Here is a 23,742-nt window from a genome sequence, read left to right as displayed (position 1 = left end):
CCAAGGATACTTTGGGCCAGGAAGACTATAATCCAGGGACTGGAGATCAAGTTTTAAGAGTCACCTTAGTCCAAGGAGAAAGTCCTAAATCAAATTCCATCTAAAGATCCTCTCTGTTCCAGTGTGCATGAGGGGCAGGCACACACTGCCAGGACAGCCTCATGGGGCTATTCTTTGTGTGTGTGTGTGTGTGTGTGTGTGTGTGTGTGTGTGTGTGCGTGCTCACATGCTACCACATTCATCTTACTTGGGTGTTGGGAACTGATTTGGGGTGTTCTACAAGAACAGCAAATGTTCTTAATGACTGAGCCCTGTGTGACCCTTCTTCATCGCTCTTCAAGTTCAAACTCAAAGCTCGCCCACTAAAATGACTAAGCTCGATCATCAGACGAATGCTTTTACATTCCCTAAGATGACAAGGAGAGAAATTTCCTTCATACAAGAAGAAAGCCAAGATCAAAAGGAAGTGGAGAGTTAGAGAGACGCTCGGAGGTCATGCACACTCGATGCTCTTGCAGAGGAACTAGGCTTCGTTCCCAGCATCCATAAGGTAGCTCAAAACCATCTGTAACTCCAGTTCTAGAGAATCCAGTGCCTCCTTCCAGCCCCCTTGGGCACGGCACACATGTGGTCTACACATAAACACAGGTAAAACACACATACACACAAAATAGATCTATAAACAAAACCCCCAAACCCCTCAAAGCAAACAAAAACAAACCCATCATAATACAAAAACATCACACTACCACAGCACCACAGCCCCTCTTCTCTCTCCTCTCCTGTCCTGTCCTGTCCTGTCCTGTCCTGTCCTGTCCTGTCCTGTCCTCCCCTCCCCTCCCCTCCCCTCCCCTCCCCTTCTCTCTCTCTCTCTCTCTCTCTCTCTCTCTCTCTCTCTCTTCCCCTAACCCTCTCCCCTTCTCCCTCGTTTCCTCCCTCCCTTCTTTTTAGAGACAAGGTTTCTCTATGTAGACCAGGCTGGTCTCAATCTCAACAGAATCCACCTGCCTCTGCCTCCAGAATGCTGGGATTAGAAGGTGTGCCACTTTGTCCAGCACACACTCCACTTTCTTGACTAGGGAAATCCATTGATTCCTTTTCCCCCATGCTCCTTAGTACTAGAAGCACATTTGAAATGTAAAAGACACACCTTCCTACATCTGGCTAGCTTGTGTCTCTAGCCAGGTGTGGTTGGAGCTGCAGGGGCAGCCCCGAGAAGGCCAATAAATGTACCCTGGGCACAGTCATCATAGAAGCCAAGCCTACGAAGCAACAAACGATCAGGCAAGAGAACCAGATGCAACACTGGTCAACACCACCTGCAACGTCTGAGATCTCTGCACTTGTCTTTGAGGCTGCCTAGGGTGGACCAGTTCTGCAGGGTGGGAGTGAGGTTTGGTTCTCATTCCCCTGGAACTGGCACCTCAGCTTTACAGATGGGTCTCTTGGCCTGTGCCCTCTGCACAGTCCCTTTTTCCTCCACTGGGAACTTCACCTTGAAATCTTGGCAGAGCATCGGAGAGTCAGGATGGAAATCTTGGCAGACGTGAGAAGCCATGTATCAGCCTCACGGTGAGGGCAGACTGTGGAGGGCTCGTTCTCACCCTCTGCCGTTTCACTGGCACTGACGGACCTGGGCATGTGACTTGGCACCAAGAGCTTTCTGAATTCCAGAGGCAGCCAGGACTCTGTCTGTGTGGCTTAGTAGAGGTGTTCTCTCTGAACCCCCAGATTTACACCAATTGTGTGTGTGTGTGTGTGTGTGTATACCCACATATACACAGGTGGAGGCCAGTTGTCCACACTCGGAGTCCTCTTTGACCACTTTACTGAACGTGGTGCTCACTGGTCATCTCTGCTAACGTTCTGGGGAACGTTACTTCCTCAAGCTTACTTCCTCAAGCTTGGGGTGGAGGTGCATGCTTTACCCATGAAGCCATCTCGATCCTCCAGTTAAAAAGACCCCACAACAGCCCTGCTGTTCAGACTCTCTAGTTGACATAAGATTGAGGGGCTGGAAAAATGGTTCAGTGGTTAGGGGTATTTGTGCTCAGCACTCACTTCGGGCAGCTCATAGTTGTATGGAAATCCAGCTCTAAGAGATCTGATGCTCTGTTCTGGCCTTCTAAGGCATCTGCACACATTTGGTGTGTGCACACACGTGCGCATACAAACACATACATACAAACACATGAATAAAAATTAAGAAGTTAAAAAAAGGATGAAACTAGGTCTAAGAGGTTTTGGGAGCTCAGGCTGTGGATTCTGTTAGCAAACAGGAACCCTGCATGATGAGAATTAAGCAGAACCTTAGGCCCTAAAGTATCTCTCAGAATCCCAGTTAGTGGTGGCAAGAGGTCTGTCAGGCAGAAGCCAGGCAGTGGAAAATTCCCAGCTCTGGTCACCTTAATGGGAGGCTCAGAGGCTTCCAGGTGGAAGTGGGAAAAAGACACAGAAAGCTTTGGTTCCCTCCACTGGCCTGAGTGACAGTGTGTGGAACAGTAGACTGGTAGAAAGGCATGCCTCAGAAAAACAGTATCAAACAAAACAAAACAAAAAACAAAAACAAAAAACCAACCTATGATAAGGCTCCCTAACTCTACTGCAATTACAGGTCTCCCCCACCTCCCACCCCTCACCCCACCCTTGCTACCAGCTTCTGTCCAAGGTGTCCTTGCTTAAGATGCTGCATGGATCGACTGTAGATCTTAAGATGTAAGATGTAACCTGTAAGTCTCACACTATGGGAAAAAATATCTCTGATTCACAACTGGTATTTTAACGGCGACAGATCCATTCTCTTCGATGGCACTTGCTAGGAAATTACGACTACTGGAAGGAAAAACAAAGCCCTCAGCCTCCCTCACTCCTTCAACAACCGTTGAGAGAGCATCTGCACGAGCGGAGCCGCTGTGAAAGTAGCTGGTGAGATCCGAGGAACGGAGAAGCCTTGAGCTTCTGTCTCAACGCAGCTCGTGTGAAGGGGTGAGTTACCATAAGCCGGCGTGATCCAAAGCAATTAGCAGAACATAGCATGATCTCCGGCCTTTACTGAAGCAGGTGGACATCTGCTAAAACCAAGTTAGGTTTTCCCAGCCAAACAAATCCCCAAATAGGCAGGTAAAGGTTTAAACCACAGGGCAGTCCAGTTTGTAACAGATTAGAATTCATGTTGAAAGTTTTTAAAATTTTCCTTATGCCTATTTATTTACTTTTGTGTATGTGCTTGCGTGTGTACAGTGTGGGTGTGGAAATGAGAAAACAGCTTGTGGGAATCTGTATTCTTTCCACCTTGTGGAGTCTTAGGGCTTGAACTCAGGGCCTCAAGGCTTGGCTGCAAGCACCTTTAACCGCACAACCATCTCAGTGGCCCGGAGTTGACTTTTAATGGGTTTAGGCATGGCATCATCAGCTCTAATGAGTATGAGAGAAGAGTTTCAAGGTCCACGTGTTAGATAGAGCTCAAGGACAAATCTGGGCCCTGATAAACACACTATGATTGGCTGCGTGTAGCTCAACAACAAAAATAGCCGGAATTTGTTGTCATCCCAAGGCTGGGACACTATTCACAAGCAGGCCACTCAAGTTCCATCAGCTGCCATTAATAACCTACTAACAGGATATAAATAATGACTGGCATCGACAATGACACAAAGGGTAAGTGGTGAGGCAGAGGGTGGACTGAGAAGGGACCAGCCAGAGGGGATGCTGGTCTCCTTCATCCATTCCCAGGCAAGAAAAGAAGCCCTCGGGAAGGCGCCTGCTATTTTAGGAGGATGGTTTCTGGGCCAACATGAACCATCAAAGGTTGGAGGCTTGACTGAGAATTTTCTTTATGTTAAACATCAAAGACAGAAATGTAACGCTGTTGGGTCCTCACATAGCCAGGCTACTGCACTCCGAAAGGCCAATGTGATGAAATGCTTAGCCCCAGGAACCCTGATGTCATGGGGATGACGACCGAGTTGGGAGGATAAGGAAGACCAAATGCAAACAAAGGGCGGCTCGGGGACTCCATTTTGAACTTGCATTAAAGAATCCAGAGATGGAGAGAAGGTTCGGTGGTTAAGATCACTGGCAGATCCTCCAGAGGATCGGGGTTCAATTCCCAGCACCCCTATGGAGACTCACAAGCATCCGTAACAGCTCCAGGGGATCTGGTGCCCTCTTTTGGCCACTGCAGGCACGGCATGCATTTGGTGTACAGAAAACACCCACACACATTAAAAACAAATCAATCTTAAAGAATCAATGAGATGTTGAGACGAAACCAAATGAACACAAAGGTCACATCATAGAAGTGTCCTAGGATAGGAAGTGCTGCAACAATCATAGTGGAATGAATGAATGAGTGAATGAACGAACGAATGAATGAATTGCTCCTGTTACTACTAACTTACCTCAGATTCTTTGTAGTAGCGTTCTGGAATTTCATCACAGGCGATGTCGATGAAGCACACTTCTCTCTCGAGGTCTTTGGCTTCACTGTCAAAAATCTGAAAGGACAGAGCAACACATCCAAGATTAGCGGATGAAATCTTGCCGAGACATCCGTGAAATCTTTGGGACATCCGTGCCTAAGGCAACAGGCATCTGACAGGGCACCTTCCCAAAGCCCCACGGCCGCTGGCTTTGCCTGCCCCGGAATGTGCGAGAATCATGACAGGCTCTTATTCCTCACTTAGGTTGTGGGGCATCAGAGGCAGGTGTAGGATCTGTCATCGCACGCTGAGGGGGAGATGAAGAAGTGGGCTGTTTTTAGAAATTCAAGAATGAGGAAACAAATCTTTTCCAAAAAGCTCTTCCAAAAAATTGAAAACTGCTGAGTTTTGGCAGCTCCTCTGGGCAGAGGCTGGGAGGGTCTGGTGAGAGCTGAGACAAAAAGCAGAGACACAGCCCAAGACTAGAGGAGAAAAGTACGAGGGCCTTTTCATTAATTTAAAAAAGGAGATTATCGAAGTGTGTGTGTGTGTGTGTGTGTGTGTGTGTGTGTGTGTGTGTGTGTGTGTGAATGAGTGCCACGGTGTGTCCATGTTGGGGTCAGAGGGCAGGCTAGGCTCTTCCCACCACGTGGGTCCTGGGGAATCTAACTGAGGTTGCCAGGCGTGGCAACAGATGCTTTTACCTGCTGAGCCATCTCGCCAGTCCCTCATTAACTTTTATATGTGTTTAATTCACAAATAATTCACTCTCATTGCAGGAAACAGAGACAAGCAAAGAGAAAAATAAACCACAAGCCCTTTCCTTTTGCCTAGGATTAAATATTTTCTTCTTACAATTTTTCTTTTCTGTCTCTTTTTCTTTTTTGAGACAGGGGCTTTCTTCACAGCTCTGCCTGTCCCAGAACTCACTATGTAGACCAGGCTGGGCTGGAGCTACCAGAGACTCACCTGCCTCTGCCTCCTGAGTTCTGGGACTAAAGGCCCACACCACCACTGCCCAGGTATTTTTCTTTCTTGGGACAGGATTTCACAGTTGCCAAAGCTGTCAAATACAGCCTTGAGCTTCGGATCCTCCTGCCTCTACTCTACCTCCCTGGTAGAGAGACTGCAGACTTGTATCTGCACGCCTGGTCTTCTGAGATACTTCAGACTACGCCCAGGGCTTATGTATGTTAAGGAAGCACTCTGCCAACAGAGCTATATCCCAAATCAAATGTGTATTTCACTGGTGTGTGAGCAGGGTCCAGCGTGGCTAGGTTCTTTAGGTCTAGAACATTTTTTAATCACTATACACAACCCGTATTTTGGTCTGAAGTGATGACGCAAAGGATGCTGAGCAGATTAGGTTTGGAGAGTCACGCTACCCTTGGAGGAAGTCTCTGTCCCCGTCTCACTCCAGGAATCCCATCACTCTCTTCCACAGATGATGGGGCATTCTGGAAAAACAAGATGGCAGATGACTACCAACACTGTGTTGATGCTCAGTTGCTGCCTATTAACATAGCCTTCCGTGGGGCGGTGCCCAAGGGCTCCTCACCTGAGCTAGGTGAGCATTGTCAGCTTAGTGGTCGTCCTGGAAACTCTCTGCCAAGTCTGCTGTTTGCTCTGTTGTCTGCCTTCTCCTCCTTCCTCTATTTTGGGGGGTATGTGCAAGTGCCATACAAGATGTGTGCAAGCGCTAGACAGTGGTGGCGCACGCCTTTAATCCCAGCACTTGGGAGGCAGAGGCTGGCGGATTTCTGAGTTCGAGGCCAGCCTGGTCTACAGAGTGAGTTCCAGGACAGCCAGGCTTACACAGAGAAACCCTGCCACGAAAAACCAAAAACCAAAAACCAAAAAAAAAAAAAAAAGAGAGAGAGAAAGAAAGAAAGAAAGAAAAAAAAAGACATGTGCAAGCCAGAGTTTCTCTTTCACTCACTACCTATTTTTGAAACAGGGTGTCTCACTGAATCTGGAGCTCAGTAGAGTTTAAGCTAGACAGGATGTCCAGTGAGCTGCTGGGACTCTCCTGCCTCTCACCAGACCCTCCCAGCCTCTGCCCAGAGGAGCTGCCAAAACTCAGCAGTTTTCAATTTTTTGGAAGAGCTTTTTGGAAAAGATTTGTTTCCTCATTCTTGAATTTCTAAAAACAGCCAGAACTTCGTATCACCACACACAGCTTCTTATGTTGGTACTGGGGATCAGTCAGCATTTTACCCAATGAGCCACCTCCTCCGCACCCCAACTGCCTACTCTCCTAATATGTTCTAAATTCTAAAATTAGGGGCCTTATGGACAAATGTCTTCAGACTGGTCAGGGAAGATGAACCTCTGGCCTGCCCTGAGATGTCTGTGGCGCATTCCTCAAAGGCATAGAAAGCTTGGCTTTTAGATGAACCCGGGTTCCTCCCACGGCCTGTTTCAGTCCAGTGCTTCCTGGCACTCCTACTGCCTGGGATAGACAGGTGGACTGCCTGAAAATGAAACAGACAGTGGGCGAGCCATTCGAGTCTGTGTGGAGAAGTCAGTTGTGAAATGAGGGATTGTGGGAGTCAGAGTTGGTTTCTCAGTCTCTCAAGTGTAAGCCAAGAGGAGAAGAGGACAAGCCAGAACGCCTGAGGGGATGGGGCTTTCTAGACAGTAAATTATAGAAGAAACAAAGTGGCTTGGCATTCATTGGTGTAATCTATGGGATTTAAAGGAAGTAGGCAGGTCATAAGAGGGCCACTGGCCAGCTGTGTGACTTTAACTAACGTAAGTAGTTATGTGTGTGTCTGTGTGTGGTTAATCAGGTGTCTTCTATCATCATCAACTTTCCTATTGTCTTTTAAAAGATGAATTAATTTAGCATGTATGTGCAGGTTATGAGACTCATGCATATGCTGTGTAGGATGACAGGTGTCTGGCTGTCACTCTCTGACTCACTCCCTTGACACGGGGCTCTCTCACTGATCCTGGAGTGAGGCTGGTGGCTGACAAGATCTGGGTGATCCTCCTCTCTCAATGCCCCCCTCCCCCCCTCCCCCCACAGCTAGAGTTATAGGTACACGTGACTATGTTGTGGCTAGCCCCAGCCTTGTATTTTGATGCTAATTCCCCTTTCCAGTGAAGGGCAGCAGAGGAGGTGTGAGTTGTGACACAGGTGGATTCTAGTGAACCTTCTGCCCATCTTAATTTGTAAAATAAAGGCTGGAGCCAGTGACTGGGCAGAAGAAGTGGAGGTGGAGAGATAAAGGTTGGTGGAAGAGAGCAGAGAGAGGACTGGGGGAAGACAATGGAGGAGGAAGACGATGAAGGAGAGGAGACTGGGAAGCAGGAGGTAGAAGAACAAACACATGACTTGGAAAACCCGAAAGTTATAAGGGTCTCATAGCTGGGGAACAGAGTAGTGTAGGGGCGAATCTGCCCAATCCAGGCGTGCAGCATATATTCATAATTATTGAGTTGTGTTTTCTTTGACCGGTCATATTTGGGTTGGCTATTTGCCACAATGTGACTATGCTTCGCTAATTACTTGGATGCTGGGATTTGAACTCAGTCCCTCATGTTTGAATAGCAGCTGCTTTCACCGGCTGAGCCCCCTCCCTAGATCCCCCAACTTTATCTTTTGAGATAGGGTCTCTCACGGAGCCTGGATCTTATCTGTTTGGCTTTTGGCTGGCCAGTGGGCTCCAGGAACCCTCTTTTCTCTGCCATGTCAACCAAATAACTGGGACTACAGACGTATGCCATTACACCTGGTCTTTACGGGGATATGAAGGTGTGTCTTCTTGCTTGTGTGGCAAGCACTTGATTGACTCAACCATTTCCCCAACTGTAATTAGGACATTAAAAAGAAAATCACGATATATTACTGCTTCTCAGCTCTAAGGCTAGGATTTTCCCTCTTGAGCAAGTAGTATTCAAGCCCTGTCAATAGGGGGCGATGTGGAGATACCACTGGGGAAAGAATCTCAGGCTTGGATCCTGGAGGGTGTGTGTACAGTCTGTGGGAAAGGATGTCGTTCTGCCTTGCTGCGTGCCTGGAGGGCAGTTACTCAATGACCTTGCAGTCCTGGCAGCCGGCCCAGGAACCACTTCCCTCTAGCCCTCCTGATGCAGGCACTGTGTGCATTTCAGCCTTGCACTGGTAGTGTGTGCCAACTCCTTTGGCACAGCTGGCCTCTAATCTCACCTTGCCTGTGTCCCAAAAGACTTTCTGTTGTTCAGTGACTGACACCCAGCTGTGGTTTTGGGAGCCTAAGGAACTCCTTGGCCATCCTGGAGATGACAGCCACACCTTCTCCAGAAATGTCAGCACCTGACACCTTAGCCATGGAGAAAGGGTCCTTTTTAAGTCTGTCCTTCCTTGGGCATTCTGTTTCAGCCCTACAGTAACCTCTATGTTCTTGACCCATCTTGGTGGTTGCTTCTATCAGACATTACTAACTCCTGATATTACATTCCTCCTGTTCAAATAACTGTGATTCCTGCCTTCTGCTTGGGTCCTAGCTGACACTCACTGCATGCAAACCTAGGAAGAGGAGGAATGACTATTATACAGCCCCAAGTTTCAGACGAGGAAAATTGAGCCCAAAATACCTCCTGCTCCCTGGAGTCCGACTACTCATAAGTATATGTTCTGGCCACCACCTCTCATGCCCTTAAGACTTGGTGTTCACTAATCCCTGGTTCAGCAGCTCAGGTGTTCTATTAGAAGCAACCTTTGTACAATCTCTGATTGATAACAGGATACTTAATTTGTGCCAAAGCCCCTGAAATACCAAGTGTGCGGAAGTCCACATGACTTGGCTCTGCAGTCTGGGTGGGTTTCTAGTGCCTGAACTCAGGAAGTCACATGGGGGCAACATTTATAGGTGTGAGACATTAGAGAGTCAACATTTCCAAGGACCAGTATGTTCTAGTGTTCACAAGGTTTTCAGAGAAGCTCCTATGCACTCTAAAGAATGAATCGGAGAACAACTAAGGAAGCTATCTATCCAGTGCTGACCTCTGACCTCCATGCGCATGTAAGCACATGTGTCTGTACATACATCAACATGTATGAATATACACATGTGTGCATATGCACACTTTAGGAAATGCACACTTTGAGAATTTGTCTTAAAGTAAGACACTTTAAGCTGAAAAAAATATATATACAGAGATTTTCAACAACGTAATGGCAAGGGGGGAAAGTTAGAAATTGGGAGGGAAGCAGGTTTGCATACTTCACTGTGAGAGAATGGTCAAGAAAGTGAGGTCAGGCCGGGTGGTGGTGGCACACGCCTTTAATCCTAGCACTTGGGAGGCAGAGGCAGGCGGATTTCTGAGTTCGAGGCCAGCCTGGTCTACAGAGTGAGTTCCAGGACAGCCAGAGCTCCACAGAGAAACCCTGTCTCGAAAAACAAAAACAACAACAACAACAACAACAAAAAAAAACCAAAAAAAAAACCAAAAAAAAAAAAAAAAAAAAAAAAAAAAAAAGAGAGAGGTCAGCTCCGTTCTGTCACATGGTCCTGACTGAGGAGTCTGCTCTGGCTTCCTTTGCATGGCTCTGTGTCCATAAACAGAATGTGTCCTGTTCCCAGCAGTCTGGATTTCTCCTAGAAAAGGACCATCTTCCTAGATTTTCGTATTCTCTTGTTTCAGTTCTAAATTTTATGATTTTGGAGTCGGGTTTGCAGCCTATTGGAAACGGTGCAGAAATCCAGACACTTGGATTCTGGGTTCCATTCTTGGTATTAGCAACTTCTGTGGTTTAAGGTCCAGACTCAGGGTGTGTGTGTGTGTGTGTGTGTGTGTGTGTGTGTGTGCGTGCACGCTTGCATAGAGCACACCTTAAGGTTAGCATTCATAAGAGACAGTGAATTTAATTCCACTCACCAAAGGAGAAACTTTTCTAAGCTTGGATAAGAAGAACTCTTTGTACTGTCATGCAATCTCACTGAAAACATCAAAGTATTCTAAAAAATAAATTGTATTATTATTTTTAAATTGAGGTATAAGTAGGAAAAAAAGAGGGGGGCTATCCTTTAATACCAAACCTCAAAGACGCTTCAGCGCCTCACACAAATGGCACGGCGTCTACCTAAACGTACATCTTTTCATGAAATAAATCATTCCCACATGGTTTTTGTTTGTTTGGAATTTCCTGTAGTATGTTGAGGCTACGTGCGGAGGCAGGACAGCGACGGTAGGGATTTTGAGAAAAACCTACCTGTCGTTTCATTTTATGCTTCAGATACAATTGAAAGGACACAGACGCCCAGCCAAGCCACGGTTCTGTTCTACTAGATTTTCAGCATCTGGGATGTGATTAATTAAGACATACCGAGAATGGGCAGTAAGGACGGACGCGGAAAGCAGAAGGCTGCTTTACTACTGCCTCTCTGCTCCTGTCCTCACCTTATTCCTGTCACTGAGATAAAATATCCTGATGATAAGCAACTTCGGGGAGAGAGGGGTTCATTTAAGCTCATAATTCCAATTTACAGTCCATCTCGCAATTTATAACCCGTTACTGCGGAGAAGTCCCGGTGCCAGGAGCCAGAGGCAGCTAGTCACATCCGTGGGCCGACGGAACAACGCATGCGTGCTTGGTGCTCGGCTAGCCTTCACTACTCTGTAAGCTCCAGGGCCCCAAGCCAGGCCATGGTGCTACCCACTTGCAGGCTGGGTCTTTCCACATGAGTTATGACCATCAGGATAATCCCCCACAGACCCACTCACAGGTCAATCTGCGTTGGTAAATGTTTATTTTACCCCTACTATGTGTGTTCCACAGTGGGCCTCTCAGAGGTAGAAGATGAGGTCTTAGGGGACTTGGCATTTTGTGAAGACTAGACTTAAAACAACAACACACTAAGCCAAACAACACACTAGAGCACGTGACCCATGGGCTATCAAGTTGCTGTTACTCTTTAGTGCCAAACCTCAAAGATGCCTCAAGCTCCTCACATAAAGGACATGACATCATAAATCTATGCCTTTTCACAAAATGAATCACTCCTGCATTCTTTTTGTTTGTTCTGGTTTTGCCTTTTCAAGACAAGGTTTCTCCCTGTAGCCCTGGTTGTCCTGGAACTCACTCTGTAGAACGGCCTTGAATTCAAAGGCCTAGGTCCAGTCCATATATGTTCTTTGGTTGATGGTTCCAACTCTGAGAACCCCAAGGATCCAGGTTAGTTGACTCCGCTGGCCTTCCTGCGGAGTTCCTATCCTCTTGGGGGCTGCAATCCTTCCCCCAATTCTACCACAAGACTCCCCAAGCTCCATCCACTGTTTGGCTGTGGGTGTCTGTCTGCCTCTGCCTCTGAGTCAGCTGCTGGGTGGAGCCTCTCAGAGGACAGCCATGCTAGCCTCCTGTCTGCAAGCATAACAGAGTATCATTAATAGTGTCAGGAATAGGTGCCCGCCCATGAGATGGCTCTCAACACCACCTCCCTTTTTAAGAATGATGTTTCTGTGCTGTGTCTATGTGAGAGTATGTGCATGTGGGTGCAGCTGAGGTCAGAAGGGGACTTCACGTGACCGGGAGCTAGAGTTATGGGTGGCTGAGCCTCCAACTCGGGTGCTCAAACTAGGCCAAGAGTTTGACTATTTTGTGGCAGGAGGAAAAGAAGAAGCCTATCCCATAGTAAGCTGCATGGTGTGGCTCTAAGACTCCAGGGTCTAATCCACGATCTCTAAGGTGGGGTGTCTACAGAACTGACTGCTGGAGCTGGCAGCCCTGGGGACAGAAATGGCCCCAGACTCACTCTTTAGCCGACTTTGGTCTTGGAGCAGAATCAGAGCCCCATCTGGCAGTGCAGTGGGAGGCAAGCTGCTTTTATTTAATCCTCATCAAACCTTCTGCTTGCCCCAGGCTTTAGGGGTATTAAGGCTGGGTGGATTGACTGGGATGCTGGGTAAACTGTAGCATCTCTCTGGAGAGGGCTCTGGTGGACAGCATCATTAGGCCTTTGGTCAGGCAAAAGAGAAGAGCTTTCCAATGTCAGCAAGGAGGGGTAAAGCAACCTGAAGGCCAGGGGTTCAATTCCCTGCCCTGCCCCGGTCCCTAGAGGCTCTGAGGGAACGATGTTCCTGGAAGGTGGAGTGATGAACCTACAAGGTCCTGGCAGGCTGGATGCCTCTGCTGTCCTTAACACCGAGCTTGACTTCAGGGACGGCTCAACTCCCTTTCAGGGTATTAGGTTTGAGGGACCTTCCTGTTTCTGTCGTTATTTTTCTAAACACATGGTCTCATGGAACCCAGATTGGCTTTGGAATTACTATGCATGTGGTTAACCTTGAACTCCTGAGCCTTCCCATAGCTGGGACTGCAAGCTTGCACCGTGGTGCCTGGTTTGTGTAGGGACAGGAGGGATAGAAGTCAGCCCACACCATGTGTCTAGACAAGCACTCACCAAGCGGGCTACATGCCCAGCCCTGTGCTAAATTTTAAGTGTTTAATACTCTATTTTCTCTTCAGATCATATAAACCTTTTTTAGCTTTATTAACTTCTACCTTATTAATTTATAAATGTTTACTATATATTATATACAAATACAATATGTGTGTGTATGTGTGTGTGAACACAGGGTCTTTTTTGCATGCAGTGAAAATGGTTTACAATTGGGCTCACACCCAGTGTGATTTTTCTAAAAAGAATAATATTTTAATTAAAAATGTATGAAGCCTAACATAGCACTTTAATACATGTATACAACGTGTAATTACATTCGGGAAGTAACCTAATCATTGCCTTAAATATTTATCATTTCACTGTGTTGCCAACATTAAAAACCCAACAAATTGTTGTCAATACTAGTGGTGTGCATAAGAAAAATTTTCTTGTTTTATCCGCCTAAGGTTTAATTTTGGGGGGAACAAAGGGACCAAACCTAGCGTGTGACTAAGTTTACTAAACATAAACCCTAGCAGCCTGGTGCCCTGCGGAAGCACCACAAGGAAGGAGGGACTTGAAAGAGACAGTTCCCTGAAACCTGTCCTTGGGACTAGACTACCTCTCTAGGGTGTCACAGCTACGGGATCAGGGAAGGAGGAGTGTGGGGGATGAAAGAACCATCCAGTGAGTCCTGGAGGACACTCCTGCAGGTAAGAGAATCCGTGTGGAACCAGGCCCAAGAAGGCTGCTGAGCATTCATGGGAAAGGATCTGCTGGGTTAGGAGGCAGAGACGGGAAATCTCCCACTCCTGTGGGGCAGGAGTCCTTGGTGGGGAGATGTAGCACAAGGCAGGCAGAAAATGTAAAGTGGAACAAGATGTCTGTCCTCTGTGTGGCCTGCAGGCAGGGTTCCCAACAGGGATGCTGAGCTAGAGTGAGGACTCCTAGGACTCCAGTGACTGGGATGTGCTGGGGAGGCCAAGAAGCAATAGAAAAGCACCCTCACATCTTGACCCACCACAGGGAGCAGATTCATCAAAGTGAGGTATATGGTTGGAAGTCTGGCCTGATTCTATAAAATCATATATATAATTTAATTTTATGTGCATTGATGTCAGATCTCCTGGAACTTGAGTCACAGACAGTTTCGAGCTGCCATGTGGTTGCCGGGGATCGAACCCGGGTCCTCCAGACGAGTAGCCAGTGCTCTTAACCTCTGAGCCATCCTTCTAGCTCCCTGGCTTGATTCAGATATTAGTCATTGAAGAACCATTTTCAACTAGCTAAAATAGAACTCTCTGCCAAGATCAATTGCGAGATGGAGTTAGGAGAAATTTGGCATAGGAGCTGCAGAACCTCGTACATACCAGGCAAGTGCTCTAACACTGAAAGTTCTCACAGCCCATATGCTAATTCCCCTTCCTGCCCCAAGACAGAATCCTCTTAACAGTTTAGGCTGGGCCCTGAATTCATGATCCTCCCCAACACTGTCTCTTTAGTGTGGGAATTATAGGCGTGGACAGCCACGGCTGGGGCATACTCAGTTTGAGTACAAGGAAACACACCATGGAGTCTGGAATTGTTGAGCCTGCCCCTTTCCTGGAAGAGACCACACACCTTCCAGAGCCGTTCCCTTCCTTTATTCATCACTAAAAGTATTTCTGAGGATAGATGGCTCTATAAACAAACAGACAGACAGACAAATAGACAGACTAGACAGACTAGAAAACTAGTCAAGGGAAGAGATAAGCAGGTGTCCTGAAGCATATTGGTATCTTAGCCCTTCAGTTTGTTGAGTACAGGACAAATAAAAACTTAGAAATTGGCTCGTGTGCGTGAGTTCCAGCTCTACACAACAGGTGCCATGGTCTGAGCCTGTGATCCAGCACTGGGAGCTATGGTCAGGAAGATGGGAAGTTCCAGATCATTCTCTGCTGCTCAAAGAGTTTGAAGCCAGACTGGGTGACATGAGATCTTGTCTCAAAAAAAAGAAACCAAACCAAACCAAATCAAGCCAAACCAAACCAAACCAAACCAAAAAACTAGGCAAACAACAAACAACACACCAATTGCATAGAAGATCTAAGTACCATTTTGTTGTTTATAAACACATACAACAGCCCTGCACTTTTAGTAGACTACAGTAGTCTTTGTTTTGTATTTTTTGTTCCAGATAACTATTTTAGAGATTTGTTTTTAATAATTTTAAAAATCACACTACAGCCAGGCAGTGGTGGTGCACACCTTTAATCCCAGCACGTGCACATACACACACACAAAATCACTCACATATTGTGTGAATGTGTGCATGTGACACAAATGCCCTTGGAGGCTGGAAGAGGGTGGCCTGACATGGGTGGTGGGAATCGAACTTGGGTCCTCTGAATTATGAGTTACTGAGTCGTCTCTCCAGCCCCCAGTTTTACAGTGGTATTGTTCCAGGGTTGGGGGTTGTACATGTATTTTAAGCATGTGTAGATGGGGGTCTTGTCCTCTCTACAACAGTTAAAATGTAGAACCGACCCATCACCCTCAGACAGATTCATAGCATACCCTCTATCCACTCAGGCTCTAGAAACCACAGACACACATACTATTGCTTGGGCTCTGTAAGAGTCTCAGACGGGAACTTGGTACCATATTGGTCTACCACTGGTAAGAACCCCATGCATGGCTCTTAGCACCTCATAGAAGAGAGAAGCTTCAGACATGGAATGGAAACTCAGAGAACATAACCTTGGAGACAGACTTAGCACAGCCTCCTCCTGACCCTTCCTGTTGTTCAGACTCTCAAAGTTGGTGCCTTTCTAGTGTTGAACTGTTTCCCATCATGCAGGTGATGCTTATCCATTTCTCTGACTAGAGAGAGTTGTGAACTGAAAGCATCTGTGGACAGGTTTTTGCAAGAATACCAGTTTCCACACAAGGTTGAAAAACAGAAGCAGTCTTCCTGGATTGTGTGGTGTTTGTTGATTTTTCCTTCAACAAAGGTATCAGTGCTCCTACAGTAGAGTAAATAGTCCTCCCTCCCCGACTCACAGCCATCAGGAAGCTCAAGAAAGAGCTTATTTGAAAACAGGGACTCTGAACATGTAATTAGTTAAAGATCTTAGGATGAAAGTCCAGGTAGAGGATGGTCCCTAAATCTGATGCTGGACATCTTTATAAGAAGGAATGCAGCCGGGCAGTGGTGGCGCACGCCTTTAATCCCAGCACTTGGGAGGCAGTGGCAGGTGGATTTCTGAGTTTGAGGCCAGCCTGGTCTACAGAGTGAGTTCCAGGACAGCCAGGGCTACACAGAGAAACCCTGTCTTGGGGAAAAAAAAAAAAGAAGAAGAAGAAGGAATGCAGATACAATGAAAGTGATGAGCGGCTGGTACTAGAGTGATGAAGCCACAAGCCAAGGAATGTCTGGCACCATTAGATGCTGCTGGGAGAGGAGAAGAAGGATGCCTTTGGAGGACCATGGTCCTATGGACACCTTGAGTTCGACCTCTGACCTCCAGCCCAGTGAGGTCAGAACATTTCTATTGTGTTCTGTCTCCTGACTGGAGACACTCGTGTGGTAGTCTAGGAAACTCCCACAGTCCTCTACTCACAAGACCCTTTCCTTCATTATCCAGGTCACAATGATGCTCGCCACCCTAAACATGTGGCTTTGTCCTCAGTGACCAAACCTTCTGGGAGGTCCCAAGGTGCACATGTACTTTCTATTCTCCACCTACCTTAAAGGTTACAGAACTGTATGATAGACAGAGGCCTGCTGAGCACAGTCCTTCTGAGAGATGGAGGGGCAGGAATAACTTAGGGCCATGGCTCTGAGGTTGGTGAGGTTCAACACAAAGGTCACCAGTGAAGCATGGGTAGAATGGGGGCAATAAGATCAAAGAGCAAAGGATGCTGGGTAAAGTGGTAAGGCAGAGACAGGACAAAGAGGATTGTGGGGTAGACACCATTGTGGAGAATTCACAGCTGTGATGCCTTTAAGGGAAATGGCACTTCAAATCCAGGGTTCAAGTCTAAAAGGGACTTGTGCAAAATAGGAGGAGGGCAGTTAACTATTTCAAGCCATGCCTCAAGGTCCCCCACCCGACCCCCAGGGAACCTGGGGAATCCCCAGGCCGCTGTGAGTGAGGTTATGTGGTGAAGAAGCAATACAGTGACCAATGTGGAAAAGACTGTTGGGGGTTGGGGTGGGGACTGGGAGTGTGTGTGGGGGGAGGCGTTTAGCAAAACACCACCACCAACGTCCTAATCAGGTGCTCCAGGCCATGACAACTAATTATGGGTAAGGCAGAGATGTTCAGTACAGCAATACAGCAGAGTCACAAATGCTACAGCTGGGTTTTCAAAGGTAGGGAAAAAAATACCTTGTAAGTTTAGGTTCCAAGGGTGGTTGTGACAAAGTTCCATTGAGAACTTGTTCTAATTTTGATGCAGATGGCAGCCTAGGAGCAGAGACTCTCCCTGGGTGGGCCACAGCCTCCTTTGGACATAGAGAGGCCCAGGAGATGGGGCTGGCACCTCCCGTGGGCAGGTGTGGATATTGGCGCAGGGACGGCCGTATGGTTTCCCTGCAGTAAGATCAATAATGGGTCCAAAAATAAATCTCAGAAGCTGAGCTTAAAATAGCTCCAATCTCTCCCAGTTCTTTCTTATTTCAGTTCACAAGGTGGTCTCTGGGAGCGGGAATGGCTGGTTTTCTCTCAAGTTGACAAATTGATATCGAACCTGAAACTGCTGGCAGACCCACATTTGCCTGGCCTTCACCAGCCTCCCTGTTTGGTGTCTGTCTCCTAGAGGTGACTTTGATCTCCTGGTTCCCTCAACTTTTTTTTTTTTTTTTTTTTTTTTTGAGCCCACACAATGAGTACTTTGCATAGAGGCAGGGTTTCTGATAAGGGTACAGGCTTTCTGACTAAGTCAGCTTTGAGGGAAGAGAATGAAGTACAGGGGACTGAGGGCTTGCCAGAGGTTGACATGTAAGAGTGGGCAAAGGGAGGAGGCCTGCAGCCTGGCTTGCTGGAGGCTGGAGAGTTTCCCTTGGCCGTCCTCTGAATGAATATCCTGAGGTGCTTCAGGGCCTGTGTCTCCATCAAACTCATTCCTATCAAGCCTCTCTAGGCAAAACAATGCAGTGGGAACCAGCCCAAACCACTTAAGAATCAAGAGATTGCATCTACTGTCAGGGAAAAAAAAAAAAAAAAAAAACAAGGAACAGACTGTTATACATTTTCCTAGTAGTTTGTGTTTTGTTTGATTTTTTTTTCCCCTTCTGTGTGGATGGGTTGTAAACTCCCTGAGAGACAAAGTCAAGAACCATGTACAGAACCCTGACAGGGCTCCATTTGTCCCCACCCGAGTCAGCTGTAGAAGCCTCCAGAAGGAGCTCCCCAACCAAGACAAAGGGGAAGATATGTTTGGCCCAGCATGTGGTGCGGATGTCTGGGGCTCAGGTCGAGGGCATGATACAGTGAAATCCACAGGCTGGATCTGTTCATGTTGGTTTTCCTTAGTGGGGAGGCACCGCCCACTGCCTCACTGTGCTCTCCAGTCCACCACTGTGAATCGGCTTTGCATTGACATCATCTTTAACGACCCCACCCTGCTTCTCTTTCCAGTGGACTAGAACAGTTGTTTTTAGGAATAAGCAGTGTTCTCCTTTCCTTCCCTTCCATCCCTTCTCCCTTTCTGATGCTGGGATAAAATTTGGGGCCCTGTAAACGCTAGTCAAGTGTTCCACCACTGATTCCAATCCTATGATAATTCTGCATGTTCACAATACTATAGTGAACAACTGTAACAACATTAATGTTTGGTTGATAATGACACAGTAACCCTACTGGATACCTCAAGACACTTTCTGAGGCCCAGATCTATGTCACATGACCATGCCTAGCTCTGGTAGGGCTGAAATGAATATATTTAGGTCTACCTCCACCATGTCTCCTACCCCAAACCCTCTGACTCTGATATTTAAGCCTGGTTCTCTTTGTTGTCTTTTAATCATCCATGGTGGGAACCAGGGTGGGATCTCATGATCTCATACTTTCTCCTTCTCCTGGCATGCCAGGCACTAAGCTGTATGTATTCCACAGCCACTGTATATCACCATCCATCTCCATGACAGGCCCTCTAATCTCTCTGATATGGTCAGCCATGGGGCTCCTCTTCCTGATATCCACGCTCACCCATCCATCCATCTATCCATCCATCCATCTACCCACCCACCCACACATCCATCTACCCACCCACCCATCCATCTATCTACCCACCCACACATCTATCTACTCACTCATCCATCCATCTACTTACCCATCCACCCACCCATCTATCCACCCACCCACACATCCAACTATTCACCCACCCATCCACCCACCCTGCCCATGAATTTTCTTCCCAATACACTAAGCCAGTTTCTTCAGTCCCACTGGAACATACCTATTTATGATAGAAAGACCAGAGCCCAGGAATGAAAATATCTGAACCCATGTCATAGAAGATAGGAGACCCTAGGAACTCCTTCCAGCCATTCCAGCGTCTGAGAGTGTTCTCTAAGCTGTCAAGACCCATGAACACAAGAGATGTAAAGGAGCTTTGCAGCCCCCAACAGGACCTAAGATTACAGACCAAGAGTGCCTGCCTCCACTCATCAAATCCCTGTCCTCCGTCTCCCTTCCCCTCCTCCCAGCTCTGCCCAGGTCCCCCTTGCTCCTCGGGTCTCTCGCCTCCTCCCCACTCTGTGCTGTTTCAGCCTCTAAGTTCTGGCTCCTGCTCCTCCTTTGCCCTGAGGCCCCTCCCACTTCAGATCTACCCGGCATCTCTCAAGATCACAATGACTCTTATAAGGCATTCTAGTAGAAGAGTAATCACGAATTCATTTGGGGGTGACATTTGGTTATAAATTGGATTCTTGGGCTCTCATAGAAACTCACCCCTAAGCGATGGAATTGCCAAGGGGACATTGCTTCAAATCGGTGGCTTGTCTTAGCTGATGTTACTTTTGTTAAATTTGGAGGTCATATGTCACTAACACTCCAAGAGAGGTTGAACACGTTATCTATTCATTCTTAAGTTTTGGAATAAGGTCAGATGTTGCAAGAAGCAACAGTTTCATTGTGATTTTATTTTATTTTAAAAATACAAAAGAGGTTTTATTTTTGGTTATGTGTATCTCTGTGGGCATGAGTACAGTACCCACAATGGCCAGCAGAGGGCATCAAATACCCTGGAACTGGAATTACAAGGAGTTGTAAGACACCTGATGTGGGTGCTGGAAACTAACCCTGGGCCCTCTGGAAGAGTGGTAGATATTCTTAATTGTTGGGCGGCTTCTCCAAGCACTCCTGAGAGACACTTAACAGGTGACAACAAACCTTTTGTTCTGCTGAATTCTGCAAGTCTGAACAGGGGTCCTACTAATTAGCAGCCATCACTAAAGTTCCATTAAGTACCCCAATACTATTGGGGGGTGCTAGAAACTCAGGCCTCAGTCATCTCTGCATCCCTCAGTTCCTTAGACTTTTCTTTCATTTTTGTTTTTTGGGGGTTTTTCAAGGCAAGAGTTTCTCTGTGTAACCCTGGCTGTCCTGGAACTCGCTCTGTAGACCAGGCTAGCCTCAAACTAAGAGATCTACCTGCCCCTGCCTCTTTAGTACTGGGATTAAAGTTGTACACCACCATTGCCACTTGGCCAGTCCCTCGTGGACCTTGCCTTAACAAAAGATGAAAAAAAAATACTTTTTATATTTTTTTGGCTATTGTTGAACTGACCTATTCTATATCATGAACCAAGGGAGTGTGTGTATGTGTGTATACACATGCACTCCTTTAACAGGAGGTCTGAAAAACCTTTAGGGATTGGCTTTCTCCTTCCACCAGGTAGGTCTTGGGGATTGAACTCAGGTCATCAGACTTGGCAGCAAGTACTTTTTCCTGCTGAGCCATCTTGTAGGCCCAAATACTGTATTCAAACCCTGAGTTTTAGTTGTTGTTGTTGTTGGTTTTTCAAGACAGGGTTTCTCTGTGTAGCCCTGGCTGTCCTGGAACTCACTCTGTAGACCAGGCTGGCCTCGAACTCAGAAATCCGCCTGCCTCTGCCTCCCAAGTGCTGGGATTAAAAGCATGTGCCACCACTGCCCAGCTAAACCCTGAGTTTTAAATTAGCATGTTTGTTGGTAGTTGAATCTTTTTTTTTTTTTTTCTGCTAGTAGGTGACATTTTATGAGCCAGTCAACAAGTAGTAGCAGATGTCAAAGTTTGAAAAGAAAAATTTATATGAGAAAAAAAGAATTTAGACCAAGCCCTCCCAATCAGGTTCATTATGAATACCAGGGGTGAGGGGGGAAATAACTTCAAATTGAGCTTTAAGGCAGAATCTTGTTAGTGAAGAGAGTAGTTTGAGAGTCATGTCCCAAGAGCAAGGACCACAGTCTGAGGGATGACTTGAATTCTTTGCCTAGGACATGCCTTTCTGGTATATTCTATTAATGAATCATATGTTTTAATGTGCACATAAAACACCTTGACAGAATCCTGCTTGCTTTAACATAGGCTCTTGTTCAGTGGCTTTGGGGTAGGGGCTGGGTGTCTCAGGTGATACTGAAGTTTCTAGAACCATTAGATATTCCAGGAATGCACAGCACAAATGGACAGATGACGCTGTGGGTCCCAGGGAATGGCACCTAGCACTGGAAGCCATGAACACATGACCCTGTGGGTCCCAGGGAATGGCACCCAGCACTGGAAGCCATGGACACATGACTCTGTGGGTCTCAGGGAATGGCACCCAGCACTGGAAGCCATGGACACATGACTCTGTGGGTCCCAGGGAATGGCACCCAGCACTGGAAGCTAAGGTGAGAGAGTCAGGCCTGTGTCAGATTCCTTGACTCTCTTCGGAAGAGATTGATTGAGAAACTTCTCTGAAGGATTAAAGCCCTGACTGTCTAAATGGAGAAGCTGGATGCACACCCTCCTCCTTCCCCACTATGGGATTGAGGATCAAACAGAGGTAAGGATACTACCAGTGAGTTACCTCATTAGCCCAGGATGGAAGTACTATTTAAGAGGTTAGACCATCCAGGGGACATACTTGAATTAGGGACAAAAGGCAAACTTGAAGCTAGTGAATTCTGCCTGTTTTGTTGTGTGATCAGATCTACATCCATTCTGATTTTCTTCCCCTCTCTCCTCTCCTTCTCCCCTATTCACCCCAAACCCTCTCATGTAGCCCAGGCTGGCCTTAAAATTATATAGCAGAGGATGGCCCTAAACTTCAATTCTCCTCCTCCCATGTGGGTGCTGGGATTATTGATGGATACCACCACACCTAGTTTATGCAGTATGTGGGATGGACCCAGGGTGTCATTATGTTGGGCAAATATTCTGTTGACAGAGCAACATTCCCACAACCCCTGCTCATGGTTACTTTATTATTATCATTTTAAAATGGGATCTCATTAAATTTCTTAGGAAAGTCTCGAACTCATGGGCTCAAATGCCCTTCCTGCCTCAGTCTCCCTAGTGTCCACTCTCAGGGGTCAGCTTGTAAGACCTCAGTACATCTGATGTAATGACTCAGCGAGGGCTCTGTCCGCCCTCTGCAGGAGTCAGAGGCCAAGTTGGGATCAGCAGGCCTCAGGATTCTTCCTGGTCTACCTCAGGGTAACTCTGTAACAACATCTGGAGCCTCTGCTGACAATGACCCCTCCCACTGGCCCCAGTACCAGCTCTAGACAAACACCTCATAGAAAAAGAATAAATAAATATTTTTAAAATTATATAAATAAATAGAAAATAGAAAAAAATAAAGGAGACCAGAGTCTTCTCAAATGCCAGACAAGAGGACACCATCCAGGCTGAGGAAAAGACATTAAAAGAATGCATAAAGACCACATAGTACTGCTTCAGAATTCCCACGGAAGAGGCTGGTGGGAATCTAAGTGTGAGACACAGTGAGGGAAACCAGAGACTAAGCAATAGCCCCAGAATGCGTGAAACACGGAAAGCCTTCTCCAGGCACACGAAGTCACCACTAGAGGCAACATGAGGTCTGGAACAGAGGACCAGTAGTGAAGGGAGTTACTGGAATTCGGGGCACGGTGGGGACCAGCCATGCTTGCACTTGGAGCTTGATGGCAGAAGGGTCAGGGGTTTAAGGCTGGCCTCAGCTACATAGAATTTAAAGGCCAGCCTGGGTTACATAAAACTCTGGCCCCAGTAAACAAGACCAAACAAATTGGCAAAATGTGAATATGCCTGTGTACCAGATTGAATTGTTGTGTCAGTGTCTGACTTCCAGATTTTAATCGTTGCACTGCGGTTACATAAAAGAAAGTCCTTGTTCCTAGGACACACACACTGACGTATTCAAGGGTGAAGGGTAATTGTGCCTGCAACTTACTCTCAATGGGTTCTAGGGAAAAGGTGATACGTAAATATTTACACAGACAGAGACGAACAGGAAAAAGAGCTCCAACAACTGGAGGCTCTGAAATGGCCTTAACGCTTCTGAAAGGCATGAGGCTTTTCAGGAGGGTAGGCTAGAGAACACAGCACTTCTGGGCACATCCATCCAGTCTCTGAGAGATGTTTAGACTAGAGACGCCTGCTCCTGGCAGTTGGTGCTGTGTGCCTGCAATAGGGGATCTGAGGGTCTTGGGATGTCCGCCTCATCTCCACTGCATAATAGAACTCTAAGAGTCGGCCCCACTCCTGGAATCAGAGGGTTTCACCCTTGATGAACAACTGGGCTGTAAATGAAGTTGAGATAGCACAGTGTGCAAAATATCTGCTCTGTAGGCATGAGGACCCAGATTCATATCCTTACTATAACAACATGTGTCTGCAATCCAGCATCGGGAGCTAGGGGACAAGGGGTTCCCTACAGCCACTGGCCACCTAACCCTAGTCAGCCAGGGAGTGTCAGGTTCAGTTAGAGCATTGGTTTT

The 23,742-nt window shown here is 46.9% G+C and overlaps 1 protein-coding gene across 1 annotated transcript in view; it reads right to left on the bottom strand.

The window, feature by feature from the left end:
• Pitpnc1 (phosphatidylinositol transfer protein cytoplasmic 1) overlaps positions 1-23,742 on the bottom strand; it is a 261,209-nt gene that overhangs the window by 40,383 nt on the left and 197,084 nt on the right. Inside the window, exon 6 of the mRNA XM_034505249.2 lies at positions 4,401-4,496. Within this exon, the coding sequence (XP_034361140.1) occupies positions 4,401-4,496 (96 nt within the window). The remainder of the gene's footprint in view (positions 1-4,400; positions 4,497-23,742) is intronic.

This window comes from Arvicanthis niloticus, chromosome 6 (assembly GCF_011762505.2).
Source record: "Arvicanthis niloticus isolate mArvNil1 chromosome 6, mArvNil1.pat.X, whole genome shotgun sequence".
NCBI classification, from domain to species: Eukaryota; Metazoa; Chordata; class Mammalia; order Rodentia; family Muridae; genus Arvicanthis; species Arvicanthis niloticus.
Note: the sequence above shows the minus strand (reverse complement) of the source record. Positions and strands in the feature narration are given on the sequence as shown.